Raw genomic sequence first — 20,631 nt, 5'->3', positions numbered from 1 at the left:
TTAAACAAACAAACAAAATGCATTATATAAAACCTTTGACTTGGAAAATTTATGAAAGTTGTAAGTACTGGTAATTTTGCACAACTTTACGTTTGTGCAGAATTGTGCATGCAGTGAATGATATTTTTAAAATTCTGTTTCCTCAAATGAATAATGCAATCAAAATCATTCATATTCGAATGAACCAAAACTAATATTTTCTGTTTTAAAGTTTGTAAAAGAAATAAGCAGTCACTTTTTTTTTCTTTTTTCTTTTCTTTTTCAATTTTATCATGCCCACATCCAATTCATTGTCCTGGCAAAACACACACACACCTTCCCCCGGGTCCTTCCACTGGTAAGAGCAGTGGCTTGGTCCAAGGCAATCACTCGCTTCGGAACCGTCACCCTGTGTGGCACCTAGCCTTAACCCCGTTTGTGGAGTTTGTATCCAATGAAAATAGACTAGTTATTAAATCACGTGACATTCGGTATAAAAGCAAGTCGACAACAATTTGTCGGTCTCTTTCAAGTTCGACACGTGCTTTGACTTCTCGTAGATATTCTAATAACATGGCTCAAGGCACTAAACCACCGTATAAAGTTGGTACGTTTTATAGTAAATATGCACTGTTGCTGTAATTGAGTTTTGAGGGGTTATTACCTTACGTGAAACGTAAAAGTCAGCACAGCAGTGCATTCACTTGAAAATCAATCACATTTTTATCACTGATAATCGGTGCTACGTTTGTAATTAAAAACATAAAAAGAACTGCATACAACTCCGATTATGATCCCTAAATAGTTGTGACAACAAATAAGCCACTCGGTTGCTTTTGGTGATCATTGTTCAACTGACACTTGGTAGATCACATGATGGGGTGATATGTGGGCGGGGTCTGCCTCCTTGAGTCTTGAGATGACGGGACTTGCATTTTCTTCTTTCATTTTCATTTGTTGTCATTAACCAATAAGATTTTCACCAAGGAGCAAACTACTCTTTTTGGAGGTTTTTGGTACATCTTCCATCTCCTAAGACTGTTGGACAAATATGTTTAATAATATTTTTTATGAATGTTTTAAAACCCTAGGCCTATTCCTGTGTATTCAGAAGGGACAGAATGTGTGTTGAGAAAAGTATTAACATACCTGCACCAACTCCTGTTGTACATTGAACTTTGTATGCTTCCCTAAAGCATGTGGTCTGTACACTTGTGGAGGCCCCATAAAGCACAATTTTTTTTATTTTTTTTTACATTTGTGTTACATTTTTCTTTTGTTTAATTACGAGGATGTTTTGATTACCAGGGGCCAATGATGCTATGATTTGTGATCTTATAGGGCTATGCAAAATTATTTTCCAGGATGCTGGATATGTTACCATTTATATATTTGTGGCAGCTTAACTGCATCACTGGCTTCCCAGAATTATTTTAATATTTTGAAAAGTAAATGGCTGAATTATGTCCATAATGAATACCAGTACTGATGTTTTTCTGTTTTATATCTTTAGCGGACATCAAGTTGGCCGACTGGGGTCGTAAGTGTATTGAGATTGCCGAGAATGAGATGCCCGGGCTAATGATGATGCGTAAAACGTACGGTCCCAAGAAGCCATTGGCTGGTGCTCGGATCGCCGGCTGTCTGCACATGACGACACAGACGGCGGTGCTGATTGAAACACTTGTAGAACTCGGTGCTGAGGTACGGTATAGAAGAAATTGATTTTTAACACTTGATTTTTACCTGCTGGCTCACATGGCAGTTGACTGTATGGCCTAACAGTAAATTTACTTAACAGTACCAATGCACAATATATTTTATGATAATCGGTTTTACCAGCAGCTTTTGCATTCCACATTATTTCAGATATATCCATACTACCCCATTTTCAGCAGTGATACTTAATCCTCTCCGTGTGCAGTCACACATAAGGCTGACACTAAAGAACGCCAATGTTGTCTGTCCTTTGCAAGAAAGAAAGAAATGTTTTTATTTAACGACGCACTAAACATATTTTATTTACGGTTATATTGTGTCAGACATATGGTTAAGGACCAAACAGATTTTGAGAGGAAACCCGCTGTCGCCACTACATGGGCTACTCTTTCCGATTAGCAGCAAGGGATCTTTTATTTGCGCTTCCCACAGGTAGGATAGCACAAACCATGGCCTTTGTTGAACCAGTTATGGATCACTGGTCGGTGCAAGTGGTTTACACCTACCTATTAGCCTTGAGGAGCACTCACTCAGGGTTAGGAGTTGGTATCTGGATTAAAAATTCCATGCCTCGACTGGGATCCGAACCCAGTACCTACCAGCCTGTAGACCAATGGCCTAACCACGACGCCACCGAGGCCGGTCGTCCGTTGCAAGCTTCGTCACCTGGCCCCAACTCCACCCAAGAACTTTCAGAAGTGTTAATTGACATAAATTGTAATCTTTACTGTGTTTGTCTAATGAATGTTTGCCACCTTGCTGTTAAGTCATGTTATAAGTCTACTAAGTTGTCCAAATTTACAGACTATTTTCTCTACAACTGCTTCAGTTTCCAACATTTCCTTAGAAATTACAATTTGAGTACATAGTTTATATGTAATCATGCAACTTTGCCTTTTATTGGGATTGACATTTGTTTTCCCCCTTTTTGAAGTAATTGCATGAAACATTATTCTGATGACTAGTCTGTAAAAAATAATTTGTAATTGGACAATACATTTTAGCTGTGGGTGTGCATGAAAGTTTGACAAATTATTTATAGTATTATATTTAAAAAATTGCAAAATCAGTTACTTTTCTAACAGAATTAGAATAGTTTGAATTTGGTGAGCACTAGAGCTAGGCTTGAAGTCTAAATATATAGTAGTGTAAAAGATCTCTTCTTGTTTTAGGTCCAGTGGTCAAGCTGTAACATATTCTCCACACAAGATTTTGCAGCTGCTGCTATCGCCAAAACTGGTGTCCCAGTCTATGCCTGGAAGGGAGAGACAGATGAGGAATATATTTGGTGCATTGAACAGGTGAAAACTATTCCAGAATTAACTATATGTGGGTGGTGGGGGGTTATCGGGAGACCCACCAGGACAGTGATGGAAATAAACAGGAAATTTCAGTAGTCCATCAGACAAATACATTTACAAATCTACTTGTTCCTCTATAATTATTTGATTTATTCAAGTGCAAGGACAGTGTTCTTGGTTGCTCAGAATAAAACTGAACTGAACACCAAGGTACATTTTGCTTGTCTGAGCAGATCTTCATTTGTCAGGACAAACGGACAAGTGCTTATTTCGAATACTGCAGGATAATTATGGAATCTGTGACATACCTATTGTTTCCTAGACTTTTACATTTGTTGTAAAATAACTAAGAAATATGCGTGTGATTAGAAAATGACAAATCACACATGTATACGTACGCACGGATACACACACACACAAACTCTTTATCCTAAACTTGGGTCGTATTTGGACCGATAGGTGTCCCATCTTGATGCATGTTGAATATTTTGTCTATTTTTTTTAAACAGCACTATATTATTAATTATCAAACCACTTTACAGGGTTTCTGCTAGAGGGTAAAACGGGTATGGTGCCATACCCAGATTTTTTTGCAATTTTTTTTTTTTTTTTTAAAGTTAACCTTTTAACAAAATTAATTACTCTTATCATTAATGTATGATTTTCTTAACCGTAATCCTAAACTAAAACCAATTTTCTTTCTGTGGGGTGGTCTCCCCACACCCCCTCCCCTGTTGACTGGTTGCATTGAATTCCATAGCGCCATACCCAAAAATTTCTTTCTGGCAGAAACACTGCTTTAGGGTGCAGGACACGATTAATTACTGAAAAATCTTTGTTTTTGTTCAGGTCTTCTCAGTCGCTTAGCGTATTAAAAATACATAAACTTTGTTCAACTGATCTAAAAGATTTCTTTTCATTTCCAGACATTGCAGTTCAAAGATGGGAAGACGTTAAATATGATCTTGGACGATGGTGGTGACCTTACGAATCTGATCCATGAGAAATATCCAAAGTATCTGGACAGTACGTGGTTCTGAACCTTACTTGTTCACGATAGATTGCTAGATATCTTTTGTAAAGAGATTCTAAGAACAAGACCGTTACATCAGCATCTAAGATGCTTTTTTTTTTTAACAATTAAATATACTAAGTTAATAATAAATAAGGGTTTTGTGGCACACCCTTCTCATTTTCAGTTACCCGCATACTTACTATTTTGGGGGAGGGAGGGGCGAGTCGTAGCCCAGTGGTAAAGCACTGCTGATGCACAGTCTGTTTGGGATCGATCCCTGTCGGTGGGCCCATTGGGCTATTTCTTGCTCCAGCCAATGCACAATGGCTGGTACATCAAAGGCAGTGGTATGTGCTATCCTGTCTATGGGATGATGCATGTAAAAGGTAACTTGCTGCTAATCGAAAAGAGTAGCCCATGAAGTGGCGACAGCTGGTTTCCTCCAATATCTGTGGTCCTTGACCATATGTCTGACGCCATATAACCATATATAAAATGTGTTGAGTGTGTCGTTAAATAAACCATTTCCTTCCTTCCTACTTTGGATAAATGGATTCGTACACTGAGACATAATATATAGTATTGTGATTGCGTGCAGAGCACAACAATTTATTTACCTGGGAACGTGACAATGCTTTTAGTCTGACATCACAGATAGCTGTGACATCACTCCAGCAGACATTAAACCGTTAAATTATATCAAGTGTGTGTACATATACAAAAAACCCGTGTTTGGTTTTAAACCATTACTGTTTCATTCCCTTCATAAAAGCTAACTAACAGACTTCCTTGTAGTGCTCTAAGCATTTAATGGCAGTGTTCTAAATGTTTTATACAGGGCTCATAGATTATGGTAGCCCCACTCCCATGGCTAGTGATATTCAATGTTGGGCTAGTAAATAACTACTATTTACTATTGCTAATGAAACAGGGTCAAATGTTGCAAATAAGTCTATTTTGTAAATATGAATATCCTGCCCCCAGCCCAACCCCCCAATATTAGTGTTTTTAAGCTCTCTCACTCTTTAGGTGACATACATCTGATTATTACTATTTAGTCAAATTGTATTAACTTACAGTAGGGCTAGTGAATTTTTAATCACCGATCCCATGGCTAGTGGATTTTATAAATTCTAGAAGCATTGTTTTATATATACCGAATGTATTTTATCATGTTTGCAGGTATCACGGGATTGTCCGAAGAGACAACTACTGGGGTACACAATCTGTACAAAATGATGGAGAAGGGAGAATTGAAGTGTCCGGCCATCAACGTAAACGACTCTGTAACAAAGGTAAAACATTTTAACTTCCCAACTACAGTGAACTCCATTAAAGTGACATGTCCTGTCTGTGGGATGGTGCATATAAAAGATCCCTTGCTGCTAATTAAAAAAAAGTAGCCCATGAAGTGGCGACAGCATGTTTCCCTCCCTCAGTATGTGTGGTCCTTAACCATATAACCGTAAATAAAATGAGTTGAGTGCATCATTAAATAAAACATTTCCTTCCAATAACTGACCAGCATTGTGGTTAGGCCATCGGTCTACAGGCTGGTAGGTACTGGATTTGGATCCCAGTCGAAGCATGGGATATTTAATCCAGATACCGACTCCAAACCCTGAGTGAGTGCTCCGCAAAGCTCAGTGGGTAGGTGTAAACCACTTGCATTGACAAGTGATCCATAACTGGTTCAACAAAGGCCATGGATTGTGCTATCCTGCCTGTGGGAAACGCAAATAAAAGATCCTTTGCTGCTAATCGGAAAGAGTAGCCCATGTAGTGGCGACGTGGTTTCCTCTCAAAATCTGTGTGGTCCTTAACCATATGTCGGACGCCATATAACCGTAAATAAAATGTGTTGAGTGTGTCGTTGAATAAAACATTTCCTTCTTCCTTCCAATAACTGATGATTAATAATCAATGTGATATAGTGGTGTTAATAAACAAAATGAACTTTAAATAGCCATTGTTTAAAATTTTGTTGAGGTTATTGTTAAAAAAAAAATACCTTTTCTTGTTTTCAGAGTAAGTTTGACAATCTGTATGGTTGCCGGGAGAGTCTTGTTGACGGTATCAAGCGAGCCACTGACGTCATGTTGGCTGGTAAAGTAGCTTGTGTTGCCGGCTACGGCGACGTCGGCAAGGGCTGTGCACAAGCTCTGAGGGCGTTTGGCGCACGTGTCATCATATTAGAAATTGATCCTATTACTGCGCTCCAAGCAGCAATGGAAGGTAAAGACACATTCCTCTGGTCCTATATAAATTTTCCTTTAGAAAAATTATACATGTATAAATATGTAATTTAGTTTTGGGCTTCAGAGTTCATTGGGTGTTATTTTGTAAGCTCTGCTATGAATATTAGTGGAACTTTTGTAATACTATTTTTGTCTGTCATCCATCAGTCAACTTTTTTTTTAATTCTGTCTTCTAATTTTATTGTAATTGTTTTGAAACTTGGTATAATGTTCCTCTGGGGCACTGTACACAAATTAAAATACTACAGAAATTTTAGATTTTGTTTTTTAAACTAAAAAAATTTAATTGAAAATCAGTGGATTGTTTTGATTTGTGAATTGTTTTCATGGGAAATCTTCAAAAAGTAACAAATATATTCATAACTTGAAAATTTTAAATTTAATAAGAAATTTAACTTTTTAAAACTGAAAAAGTCTCTTTTTAAGTTAGACTAAATTATTAGCAATTTTGCTCATTTGGTCAGAAAATTAAACGTTCCACTGGCCACACACACACACACACACACACACACTCAGTATGACTATTAATCTACTGACAGCACATGATTGAAGACTTTTGGTGAATTAATGAAATATATTTGCTAAATTCAGCTTTTAATTGGTAAATAGCGTAAGCTCTGGTAACAGAATTATCATCTACTTTTGAAATTTTTTAGAATTAAATACCGGAACCTTTTAAACTGATGGATCTTTTGGTTTGTTTTGTCAGGTTATGAAGTGACCACCATTGACGAGGCTGTGAAGGAGGCGAGGATCTTTGTGACTGCGACAGGCTGTAAAGGCATCATCTCCGGCAAACAGTTCGACAACATGCTGGAGGATACGATCGTGTGCAACATCGGCCACTTTGACTGCGAGCTAGACGTCAAGTATCTTAACGACAACGCAGTCAAGAAAGAGCAGATCAAACCTCAGGTAAAGTCGACTGGTGTCCAGGGCTAGCTCTGGGTGATAAGAAATTTTCGCCAAATTATCTCAAAAATGCAAAACCTATAGCTATTTTCCAACAAAATAACAATTATTACACAGATTGTTTTCACCAAATTAAAATGAAATTCGCCAATTATTCCAAAAATTTGCAAGTGGCAGAGCTAGCGCTGCGGTGTCCGTGACAAGCCGGCTTCTCCAGGGCTGTGTGTAGCTCGGTTGGAAGAGTGCTCACGTGACAAGCCGGCTTCTCCAGGGCAGTGTGTAGCTCGGTTGGAAGAGTGCTCACGTGACAAGCCGGCTTCTCCAGGGCTGTGTGTAGCTCGGTTGGAAGAGTGCTCACGTGACAAGCCGGCTTCTCCAGGGCTGTGTGTAGCTCGGTTGGAAGAGTGCTCACGTGACAAGCCGGCTTCTCCAGGGCTGTGTGTAGCTCGGTTGGAAGAGTGCTCACGTGACAAGCCGGCTTCTCCAGGGCTGTGTGTAGCTCGGTTGGAAGAGTGCTCACGTGACAAGCCGGCTTCTCCAGGGCTGTGTGTAGCTCGGTTGGAAGAGTGCTCACGTGACAAGCCGGCTTCTCCAGGGCTGTGTGTAGCTCGGTTGGAAGAGTGCTCACGTGACAAGCCGGCTTCTCCAGGGCTGTGTGTAGCTCGGTTGGAAAGAGTGCTCACGTGACAAGCCGGCTTCTCCAGGGCTGTGTGTAGCTCGGTTGGAAGAGTGCTCACGTGACAAGCCGGCTTCTCCAGGGCAGTGTGTAGCTCGGTTGGAAGAGTGCTCACGTGACAAGCCGGCTTCTCCAGGGCAGTGTGTAGCTCGGTTGGTAGAATGCTCACGTGACAAGCCGGCTTCTCCAGGGCAGTGTGTAGCTCAGTTGGAAGAGTGCTCACCTGAGGTGGTTTGGATCACAGGATCACAGGATCAACTCCCACGATGGACCCATTCTCTGATTGGGTTTTTTTTCCTTTTGCCAATCCAGTGCTCCTGGACCTTTGATTTATGCTGTTCTGACTATGGGAGTGTGTACAAATGATCTGCTGATACTAATGGGAAAATAGTAGATTTCCTCAGAAGACAATTGTGGTTGATGTCCAATATCCGATTAATGAATCGGTATGCTCCAATGGTGTCATGAAACAAATTAAACTTTAAAGTTTAGCAGGCCTCTGTGACACGAAACCATTGGTAGGTGCTCACCTCATCCTAGTCTTTCATAGTTTTAGGGGCAAGATTTAATTTGGTTGTGACTTCACATGCAATGAACATAAAATCAATCCTTTAATCCCAATCAGTCCCCATAACTGCAGACCTGAGAATTGAAAATTGGCTTAAACTATTTATTGGTTACACAAAAAACTAATTCAGATAGCCCATTCTGTATTTTAATAGCCAGTCATGACCATGTAAATTATGTCAGAAATTTTATGGGAGAATAAAAAATGGTTTTCGCAAAACCAGACGTGCAACATTTCTTAACGCCTCTCATGATCCTCCTCCCACTTAAGAGCCTCAAGAATTGGGTTTTTTGTTGTTGTTTTTTTAGAACACTACATGTGTGTGTACATTTAATTTTGAATATTTTATGTCTTTTAGGTTGATCGTTACACCATGAAGAATGGTCGTCACATCATCATGTTAGCTGAAGGGCGATTGGTCAACCTGGGTTGTGCTCACGGCCACCCCAGCTTCGTGATGAGCAACTCTTTCACCAATCAGGTTCTCGCTCAGATCGAACTGTGGAGCAAGAGTGACAAGTACAAGGTTGGAGTACACATGCTGCCGAAGAAGGTACGTCTCTTGGACTTGGTTCTTAGTTTGTTCAGTGGTAGCCTGGTTTCCGGAAGTGTCGTGGATCGTAGGATCAGTTGCCATTGGTGGATTCACGATACTGGGGGTCTGAGGGTGGTATCGAACTTGGTTACTACCAAAGGCTTAAATATTAAAATCTCTATATAGAAATGTCTTAAATGGCTACCTATAATCTGTTATGGGAGCAATTAATCACTCCCTTCAAACCGGCCTCGGTGGCGTCGTGGCAGGCCATCGGTCTACAGGCTGGTAGGTACTGGGTTCGGATCCCAGTCGAGGCATGGGATTTTTAATCCAGATACCGACTCCAAACCCTGAGTGAGTGCTCCGCAAGTCTCAATGGGTAGGTGTAAACCACTTGCACCGACCAGTGATCCATAACTGGTTCAACAAAGGCCATGGTTTGTGCTATCCTGCCTGTGGGAAGCGCAAATAAAAGATCCCTTGCTGCCAATCGGAAGAGTAGCCCACGTAGTGGCGACAGCGGGTTTCCTCTCAAAATCTGTGTGGTCCTGAACCATATGTCTGACGCCATATAACCGTAAATAAAATTTGTTGAGTGCGTCGTTAAATAAAACACTTCTTTCTTTCTTTCACTCCCTTCAAGGTTGTGTATTTTGAGCGACATTTGTCTTTTCCCTGTCAGTGTTGAGCCTTAGCAGTGGTGGGATGTAGCCCTGGCGTAAAGCACTTGGTCTAGAATCTATCCCCGTTGTTGGGCTATTTGTCATTCTAGCCAGTATACCACGACTGGGATGGTGCATATAAAAACATCTATTGCTAGTAATGGACAATTACCATAGTTCAGAATTACTATATTTTTTACATTAATAAATGTTTAATAAATCATTGTGTTTTAGTGCTGTCGTTAAAACCAAAAGCAACAACTTTTAACTTTGAATTCTGATCACATCTCTGGATAATTTATTGATGAACTAAAATGAATTTCTTTTATCTTCAGCTTGATGAAGAGGTAGCTGCCTTGCATTTGGACCACCTCAATGTGAAGTTGACGAAACTGACCGATGAGCAGGCCAAATATCTAGGAATTCCTAAAGACGGACCTTTCAAGCCAGATCACTACCGTTATTAAATGTTGCACAAAATCACGCAGCCATTCATCTGTTTATTCCAGAACAGTTTATTCACGTGCAGTTGTTTTGCCTGGTGACTGCAGTCATGGCGGCAATATTGTTAAATGATTTATGTGATTAATAACAATGATGTGGGTTTTTACGTAAAACTGGATATTAACAGTGGTACAATTTATAAATTGTTTAATTTAAGTTTTTGAATATTAAGAAATTTTAATACCCTGGCAAGAGTTTATTAAAAAATAGTTAAATTTTCTTTATGGCTATACACGTTTAAGTAAATCGGACTGGTTAAATGGTGCTAGATGTTTTGCTTACTTATCGTGCTCCAAAAATTTAAGCTTTTTTTTTTTTTTAATCAAAACTATAGTATATTTAAAAAAAAAAAAATGGTGCAAGCTATAAAAAATACATTTTCATTCCAAACTTCCTCTTAACTTTTGATCTACATTTGTTAAATATTTAAAAATTAACTAATATTTTTATGGATAAATCTGGTTTATGTTTACATAAATTTGTTTATCTGGCATTTAATTGAAATGTTTATAGCAGTTAATTATGTTTGAAGATGTGATCATGTCTGTTGCATTTAAGACTCGGAGATGTCAGCGATGTCACTAAATTATCACACACCAATTATGCATACTTAGTAATAACCGTTTTCCCCAACACAAGTATAACGTTTGTGCAAACAGTACTACAAATGTATTCAATGCTAAACAATATATTCAAATACATCCTCTTCATAAAATTTAATTATGATAATTTAGCACAATTATTTTTCAGTTCATACAAGTATGAACCACTTGAGCGAAATATAACAAATGAGTTAACATTTACAGATTTGTGTTTGGTTTTCATTTCATAATTCTGTTAAATCTAGTGTACATTGGTACATATTAGTTGACTGTTACACAGCTTCATTTATCATTCTGTACCTCTGCAAGATAATGTTGTTGTTGTATACGTTAAATCAAATATGTTGGAATGTGTTGATGTACAGTGTAAATAAATTGGGGTACAAAAATTCAGATTCTTAGTTTCTTTGTTTTTAAATAGAGAATAATACATTTGTGTTTGTTAGATACCATTTATTTCATACAGAGTTGTTTTAAAATGTATCTAACGAGCGAAAGCAAGTTTGATAAGTTTTTAAACAAGTTATCTTTTTTTTAAATTATTATTATTATTATTATTGACATGATCTCCACACAGATGTATATAGTGAATATGACAGATATTTAACTACATGAAAAATAAAGTAGTTAGAGATATTTAGCTAGAAAATCAAATATATGTGACTAATAATCCAACATGTATGAAAACTTCAAAAAGGAGACCGAGAACATACTAAGAATTAAAAAGAGAAGAAATGCAATCTAGTTTTAAATAAATTGTGACAAATTTATCAAAATTTGGTGAATTTATCACAATTACATGTGGAAAAAGCTGTTGCTTTTGTCACAACAGTATTCACTCAACTCTTTGGATCCATTTCAAACTGGGTACATGTGCTTTGAAATGACTTGAATATTAAGTGTTTTGTAACGAGTACAATGGCATTAATGGGATCATTATTTCTCGTTTTAAAACCAAAAATTATATTTTCTTTATTAAATTTAATGTTGCTGCCCATTTTTACATGAATCCAGTTCTGAATATCAGTCCAAATTGAGTTGACTAAAGTGCATTCCCAAAATAAATGGATAATTGTACCAAGTTCTAAATTACAAAAGTGACACTTCAGACGAAATATAACCAATTTTATATAAGAAGGTATTAATAGGAAGTATATTTATTATGAATGATTTTAAACTAATTTGAAATATTGTTTACTGCATTAATTACACCTTGGTAAGTTTAAAAAAATTAGTATTGATATTAAAAACCAACTTAAATTCATGATAAAATAATAATTTACCTCTATCGTCAAATAAATCATTAATAAATTTTATCCCTCCTTCCAATTAGTCTCTATAGAATATTGAATTTCCATTTATTTTTGTCATTATTATTTCAAATATATTCTGACAATATCTCTTCAAACACTGATATGTTCCCCACGCCATTAATATTTCTTTCCAGAAATAATTATAAATATATTGAGTTTTTCTATTCCTTCACTCAAAAACATATTACCTAAATATTTATACTCATGAATAATAAATCCCTTCCGTTTTGAATCGGTGTTAACTAATCAAATCCAAGCAATTTTTTGTGCTTTAATCAATTCTTCTATTAATGTAACTTTAATACCACCATCTTTCATATTTTTTTTACATTTCAGTTAGCTTAATTTTATCAGGTTTAAATAGCATCTTGACGGACACGAATGTATTACGGTATTATATTTCTTACATATCCTCAAAAACCAGCTTTTAAGCCAATTTTAACATCTTTTTCTACTAAAAGTTATTTACTGCCCTTGCACTTGCAGCTAACTTACTTGTCACAGACCCATGATTGTCGGGTTCACTATACGGCCCAGTGTAATAGATTTTCACTGAGTTTTTCATTGGTGACCTGTAATCAGCTAGGAGCAGCCAGTCGTATGTCTTGAAATTGTTAACACACGTACATGTGTTGACAACCATGTGTAACCAAACATAACACATGGTGTTCTCACCCAACGGGTGTGTAAGAAATATATATACATAACACATGGTGTTCCCACCCAATGGGTGTGTAAGAAATATATACACATAACACATGGTGTTCTCACCCAACGGGTGTGTAAGGAATATATACATAACACATGGTGTTCTCGCCCAACGGGGGTGTAAGGAATATATACACACAACACATGGTGTTCTCACCCAACGGGTGTGTAAGGAATATATACACACAACACATGGTGTTCTCACCCAACGGGTGTGTAAGGAATATATACACACAACACATGGTGTTCTCACCCAACGGGTGTGTAAGGAATATATACACACAACACATGGTGTTCTCACCCAACGGGTGTGTAAGGAATATATACACACAACACATGGTGTTCTCACCCAACGGGTGTGTAAGGAATATATACACACAACACATGGTGTTCTCACCCAACGGGTGTGTAAGGAATATATACACACAACACATGGTGTTCTCACCCAACGGGTGTGTAAGGAATATATACACATAACACATGGTGTTCTCACCCAACGGGTGTATAAGAAATATATATACATAACACTTGAATCTGCAGTTTAGTCTGCTTATTGGTCCTCTACCGGTCCAAGGGGACTAACGTTTCATTTGTCCACCTGTCTGTCCCACATAGTTTTCTGCATGCTTTTTTCCATAAAATCTTGAGATATTGAGCTGTCTTTATCATGTACTGTGGTAGATATGTTTTGACTTACGTGATGATTTACACATTGGTGACAGTTATAGCCCTTGAACTTAAGAGATGTGAAAAAACTAATTCAAGACTTTTCAATGCCTGAAGATGTTGAAATAAAATATATATTGCTTTATGATGTACTGTTGCAGTTAATTTTAACATTCATGGCTATTTTCCTATTTTTCAACAGTTACGGCCCTTGAATTTAGGAGATAAGAAATTGTGTTGGGCCTAGTAGCCAACATGTATTGCTTTAGCAGTACTCGGAATGTTTGTTCCTCCACAAATAGTGTGTATTTTGTAGTGTACGTTACTATATTGCATGTTATTTTGGGATGTAGCTTGGTGGTAGAGCAGCTCAACAGTCAAACGACATCCAATAATTGGTTTTAATTTACTAACCAGTGGTGTATCTAATACTATGGTATGTACTGTCCTGCATATAGTTAAGTGCATATAAAATTCAGTTGCTTGTTTATCTGTAGAAATAGTAATGTGCAGTCAGTAGGTTTATTCTTGACAAGTGGAATGTTAGGAGACACTTGTGAACTATTTGACTGGTACCATCTATCATTCATCTAACTTAAGGTGCAAAACCAACAATAGCTCATCTTAATATACCCAATATGTCATAATCATGTTAGACGATAAATTGTGGTTTTAAAATGTGTTCTACTTACTTATGCCTGTCGTCCCTTCTGGGGCATAGGCCATTGACTACAGTTTTCCAGAGTTGTCTGTCCTGAGCTCTGGTTTCAAGCTGCCTCCAGGGCCCGTGCTTATAAAACTTGAAGTCTAGACTTTAACGTCATGCTATTTGAATGGAATGAATGAATGAATGTTTAACGACACCCCAGCACGAAAAATACATCGGCTATTGGGTGTCAAACTATGGTAATGCAAACAAATAAAGTGATGATCAACATCAATATAAAAATTCAAGACTTAAACAAAAACAGTGTAAAGAACTGTGCAAAAACACAAATATCACAGAATTTTACTGATACTGAATTTTACTGAAAACTTCAATTTTGTGCTGTATTGGCCATTCTCAAAGAGAATGTTACACCCCTGCACCACGGTGAGGTTACAGCACACGCAGGGGCTATTTGAATGGCGTCGCCATGACGTTAAAGTCTGGACTTTATTAAAGTCTAGACTTTTAGATTTATAAGCACGGGGCCTGGTGTATCCTGTCTTCTTGGTGTCCACCTGGAGGTCCCTTCGCCATGTGTTCTTTGGGCGGCCTCTTTTACTTCTGCCTTGTGGGTTCCATGTCCGAGCCTGCCTGGTGATATTCGATGCTGGTTTCCGGATCGTATGACCAATCCATCCCCATCGTCTCTTTCTAATCTCATCTCCAGCAGCCAGTTGGTGTGTTCTCTCCTAGAAGTCGATGTTGCTGATAGTGTTTGACCAACGGATCTGGAGGGTTCTTCTTAGACCGTTGTTGATAAAGGTCTGTACTTTCTTGATGGTGGTGTTAGTTGTCCTTCATAAACCTCCCTCATGGCCAAGACTGGATGAGAAAGCACCCCTACCTCATAAAAAAAAAAAAATTGCTACAGAAACATTGACAACAGAAAATGTGCTCTGGTGTCATAAAAAAATTCCTTGAAAAATTGAGGTGCGATTTGCCTCAATGGAAGACACTAGTCTTAACGTGGTAGTAAGATCAATTGCGTGTTGTCCCATTCCTGGTACATCTAGGTAGTGGTATATGGTATGTACTGTTCTGCACGTGGAGGAGTGCATCGAAAAGATCCCTTGCTGCTTTTTTTGGTATGAGTACCGTGTTTTTCAGCAGCAAGTTTTCTTTCTAGTGGCAAAGTAACACTATGTCAAGGCCTAATTACACTGGAGAGGGGTAACGGAAAACCGCGCTTAAATGTCGCGCGGCAAAATTATGATTTCAGCCAATCGAGGCGAGTGCTGTATATAGTGCTCAAAAAAATCCAGTGTTTATCAGAGGAATACCAGAAATATATTTATTGTTAATGTTGATGATGGTAGTGGAGGTTGGTGGAATATAATATCTTGGTCGACTTGGTGTTTCTGAAACGATGCACCCATTCCCTAGACAAAACCGTCCCTGCAGTACAGACATGTATATGCGTACATACACACAAATATCAGGTCATACACATTATTTCTCCAAGGGAAGGGGGATTTTTTTCGGACCTAATATGGCGCATTATTTTGTTTATCAATAGGTTTATATAGGCCTATGTAGTTTATTTTAAAGCCTTTCAGTATCGCTTATTGGTTTTCTCCAAGTTGTGGTCTTTTTTGTGATGTCGTTCTTTATAGCACCAAAACCTATGCAAACTGACCTTGTATTGGGACATTCGGAAGTAGGCGAAGAAACGATGTTCATGTGAACTCAGTTCACGTACTAATTTATGGAATTGACATAGTTCTTAAATTTTTGTAAGATCTCGCGCCAACAATAGCAGAAGTAACATCTCCCCTATCTTTACAGTTTCCAGCCTGCGCCATGATGGTTTACGCGTTAAAATTATCAAGTTGCTATTATTTACGATTTGTCTGTGACGCACAAGTTAACTATAAGCGAAAGGGACGTAAAACAGCTTTTCGTTGGAAGAGGCATTTAAATTTATTTTAAATCTGGGTTTCTTCAGGATATGTAAGAAATAGAATTCAACATTCGTGTCCGTTACGATACCATTATCTTACAACTCTATTTAAAAATGTTTCCAACTCGCTTTCGTTCGTTAGATACGTTTCGAAACACCTCGTTGTAAGATAAATGGTATCTAACGGCCACTCATGTAGTATTCTCTATATAATGTCATTTGGTGTTCCAGGACAGGTGGGGTAATTCAAGAATGTGATTCAATTGGTTTGTAGTTTCTAAGAGCACATGGCTGTCGTGTGGGTATCCCTAATAACATATCTGGAATATCTTAAATAGCATTAAAAACTATTCAAGGTTGCAATTTTGCATTTCCACTAAATTGTACACCGTGGCTGGTTTTATTATTTTGAAATATGTAAACCTTCAAAATAAATTTCATAAAAGACACAGAGGTAACAGCTGTGTTTTACTTAATAAACAATTTAAATTTTAAAAATGATGTTTCTAGAGAAATGACAGTTAAACTATTCTTGAGTAACACTAATGACAAAAAAAACCAACCCGTAACATCAATGACAATCAAGACTGTATCCTTGAAACATTATTATTCTTGAGATTACCTCCACTTGTTAGCAAAAGTAGTTGTGTTTTTTCCCCAACCTGCCCAAAGGCCTATTAGAATAATTGTGTGTTTCTAGGAACATACTGATAAAAGTTAGATAAGGCCGGTAAAATATAATGTTTTAATATTTATATATTTTAACTGCCCCTCCCCAAGGGATGGAGTAAATCTTCAAATTCGGACAAAAAAGATAGAGATATTCGGGCAAAATGAGCGTGCCTAAAACATTTTCACTATGTATTTTCATCGTTCTACCCACTGTTAGTTGTAATCCATGTAAAAATGCATAATGATTCATTTGCAACTCTGTATAGCCGTTTGGCAATAATGCTATTAAATATGAATAAATCCATATTCGGGTATTTTCATTTAATTCGGGCAAAAATGAACAACTAGTTTGCCCAGATGGCCCAAATATTATGTCCAACAAAATACATTGTGTATTGGGTGTAGAACTACACGAATATATTTAATTCATTATGACGTTCACTTAATTACTTTGTCGTGTTATTTATTTATTTTTTATGTTTTATTATCATTTTGTTGTTTTGTTTCGGACTTTAATGTATTTTTAGCGACAATAATCATTGTGTGCACACACAAGCAAATAAAAAAATTGCGACTGAAGCATTCGTTAATTTTATTACCAACAAAATAATGTGGTAAACTATTTGGCAACTGAATTTTGTCACAAAATTATATTACTCTTCTTTTAATCATAATATAATAATATAGAAAAGCGACATGCTAAAAGTGGCATATTTAGCCACATATAACATAAGCCATTCATTTATTTGTGAATCGATCAAATATTAAACAATGTGAGTGGATGGGTGGGGGGACGCAGAAGAGATGAAAATCTTATTTTTAAAATATAAAAATTGTATATATTTTATATTTTTCTTAATCATAAATAGCTGGCGACATGCTTTTACGGTAATTGTAATTTTTTTTTTTTTTACTGGAATGGCAGAGTTATTTATTATTATTATTATTATTATTATAAACTATATATGTATTACTATTAGTTTATTACTTCTTTGGCTAAATTTTTTAGTTTACGCAGCAGGGTCCAGGGCCGCAGCTAGCGGGGTGTGCAAGGGGGCAGTTGCCCCCCCCCCCCCCAATTTTTTTTTTTTAAATCCGGATTTTTTTTTAATAGAAACTTAAAGAAAATTATCTTCATAGGCCTAACCGTTTTAAGGAGTTTTAGACTACTCAGTTGCCCCCCCCCCCCCCCCCCCATTTTTTTTTTTTAAATCCTAGCTGCGGCGCTGGGGTTAAGGCTGGTTGCGGCGCGTGCGTGCGTCCGGATCGTTGCGTCTGCGGCTTGCATTGTGGGCATATATAACCTACAGAGACTACATTTATTTAATTGTGACTGGCCGCATGAATTTGCAGACACACGCATCGCACGCATCCATTCTAGACGCTTTCATTGAAACTAATGGATTTCGAAAACAATTTTTTTTTTTTTTTTTAGCCGCACCGTACGCACGCGCTGCATCCAGCCTTTAAGGTTCATATAGACTGTATGCGGCGCGTGCGTGCGTTCCGACTGTTCCGTCTGATGTGTCTGCGACTTGCGTTTTGGCCATGTAAACCATATACATGTACATTTATTTCATTGCGGCTGGCTGCGTGCGATATGCAAACGAAAGCATTGCACGCATCCAGTCTAGACGCTGTCCTTGAAACTAATGTATTTCGATTTACACGCGTATTTTTAACAGGCGCACCGCACGCACAAACCGCATTCAATCTATATAAATCTTTAAACTTTATTTTTATTCTTTCTGTTTTTGTTTTTTTCCTGTCTCTTTCATGAAAATGTTTGGGTGGGTTTTAATTACTTTTTATTTTCCAAATATATATTGCCTAACCGTTTGTAGTTCGAGAATATATTATTTTAGGCCTACTTTAAAAAAAAAGTTATAGTCTAAACTTAACTATTTAAATCTAGGTCAAAGTTCATGCATACATATATTTATATATTTATACGGGACATGAATATTTACGTAAACTTTTTTTAATATAATGCCAAATAGACTGTATAGCTAATTCATATATATTATATATTTATGACTTTTTCACTGTGTATTGACTGTGCAGTGAACGCCATTAAGAAACCATTATTATGCTAACATGATTCGAGTTTCGCACGGGGGCAGCCGAAGCGTGAAAGGCGCGGAACACTGCTTTAAATGCACACACGCGGACTGGGTCAAATAAAAGTGCACACCTGTCAGACAGCTGCCGACGGCAACACAGGTGGCGTAGACTTGCCCGAAACTGGTTCATTTTGTACTCCTATAGGCTGTTTCAAACTTGTACACTTGTTTTACATTGTGAGGACAAGAAAAGTAGTTTATGATGATGATGATGATGATGATGATGACGATGACGACGTCGACGAAAATAATGAAAACAATAACAGCAGCTATTATTATCATTATATTCGTCATCATCATCATCATTATCATCATCATCATCATCATTACTATCAGTATTATTTAGTATTATTTAGTATTATTTGGTATTAGATAATACTTTACATTAGATCATCCACATTCATTTTGTTTTGTTCAGGGGGTAGGATGTTCTGAACCCACTAAAATGAGTAGTTCGTTAGTCCTTTTTCGGGTGTCTTTGCCTAGCTAGAGTTAGTGCACCACGACTGGTATATCAAAAGCAGTGGTGCATAAAATGCATATAAAAGATCCCTGGCTACTAACGGGAAAATGTAGTGGGTTAAGACTATATCTGAAAATTACCAAACAGCCGATGATTAATAAATCAAAGTGCTCTAGTGGTGTCGTTAAACAAAATAAAATTTTAACTTTAGGCGTCTTTAATCATGGGGTGATGGTGGTGGTGATATGTAGCTTAGGCCTAGTTGTAGGGCACTCACCCAATGTGTCATCCACGGTTGGGTGTTTTTTTTGGGGAGGGGGGGGGGTTGGGGGTTCGCCCAACCACTGACCCTCAAACATCTTCATGGTATGTAATGTCCTGCCTGTACGAACGAGTATTGAAACGAGTTTTTGCTGCTATTTGGTAGGAAGGACATTGGCGGGTGCAATATTGTTTTAGGGAAGAGGTGGAACGTGGCTCCAAACGGGTATCTTCATTATCCAGGGAGAGGAATTCAACGTTTAAAAAGGGCACCTGCAGTATTCAAAAGTGCACTAACATGTAGGCCTATTACCCAAATGGTAATATTCCACACAAATACATGTATCAAACTTATCAAGATATTACATGCTCTCCACTAACCTATATTGTTCACGGGTGTCGGAAGGTGCCAAAATGTGGGGGTGGGTGGGGGGCAAACACACACACAATCATGTAAAACATATTTTAAAAGCATCGCTGCTGCTATAAAGTGGGGGAACATGCCCCCTTGCCCCCCCCCCCCCCCATCCCTCACTTCCTACGTTAGTGTTGTTGGATTTCTCTCTTTATTTAGACCAATATTTAAACCATATCATATGACAGCAAAAAGCTTCTTTAAAAAATATATATATAATGAACTGAGATGTTGTAAACCATCCCTTTCTTTGCTTCTAAACAAATATTAATTTATTTCAACTTATGTTCGTGCTTATATCAATTAAGGTTCAAGCACGCAGTCCTAAACACACATTCGCTCTGGGTGGGAACTTGTACTGGGCTGCGAATCCAGTACCTACCAACCGTATTTCCGATGGCTTAACCACGACACCACCAAGGCCAACACCTAGTTTTCTTTTCTCCCTAATATTACACTTAATCTATTATTGGAAAGCGGTAACGGACAACCGCGTATCTGTGGTGTGGGGGTGTGGGGGGGGGGGGGACTAGTGTTTTTCAATGAACTTACGTAACGCGATATCTACAACAAATCTGAAACAAACTATAATTTGAGTTTCTTTTCATTCTTGACAATATCCGGGAATTATGGGTAAGTCTAGCCAGATGTTCAAACATGGCGGCAT

The 20,631-nt window shown here is 37.7% G+C and overlaps 1 protein-coding gene across 1 annotated transcript; it reads left to right on the top strand.

The window, feature by feature from the left end:
- The first annotated feature begins 482 nt into the window (after positions 1 to 482).
- Positions 483 to 11,127, top strand: LOC121388323 (adenosylhomocysteinase A-like). The gene is made up of 9 exons (XM_041519618.1): positions 483 to 586; positions 1,493 to 1,683; positions 2,871 to 2,999; positions 3,926 to 4,025; positions 5,197 to 5,309; positions 6,042 to 6,249; positions 6,982 to 7,187; positions 8,787 to 8,981; positions 9,964 to 11,127. The coding sequence occupies exons 1-9, from the start codon at positions 553 to 555 to the stop codon at positions 10,093 to 10,095; spliced, it is 1,308 nt and encodes a 435-aa protein (XP_041375552.1). The 5' UTR covers positions 483 to 552; the 3' UTR covers positions 10,096 to 11,127.
- Positions 11,128 to 20,631: the final 9,504 nt, after the last annotated feature.

This window comes from Gigantopelta aegis, chromosome 14, assembly GCF_016097555.1.
Source record: "Gigantopelta aegis isolate Gae_Host chromosome 14, Gae_host_genome, whole genome shotgun sequence".
Taxonomy (NCBI): domain Eukaryota; kingdom Metazoa; phylum Mollusca; class Gastropoda; order Neomphalida; family Peltospiridae; genus Gigantopelta; species Gigantopelta aegis.
Note: the sequence above shows the minus strand (reverse complement) of the source record. Positions and strands in the feature narration are given on the sequence as shown.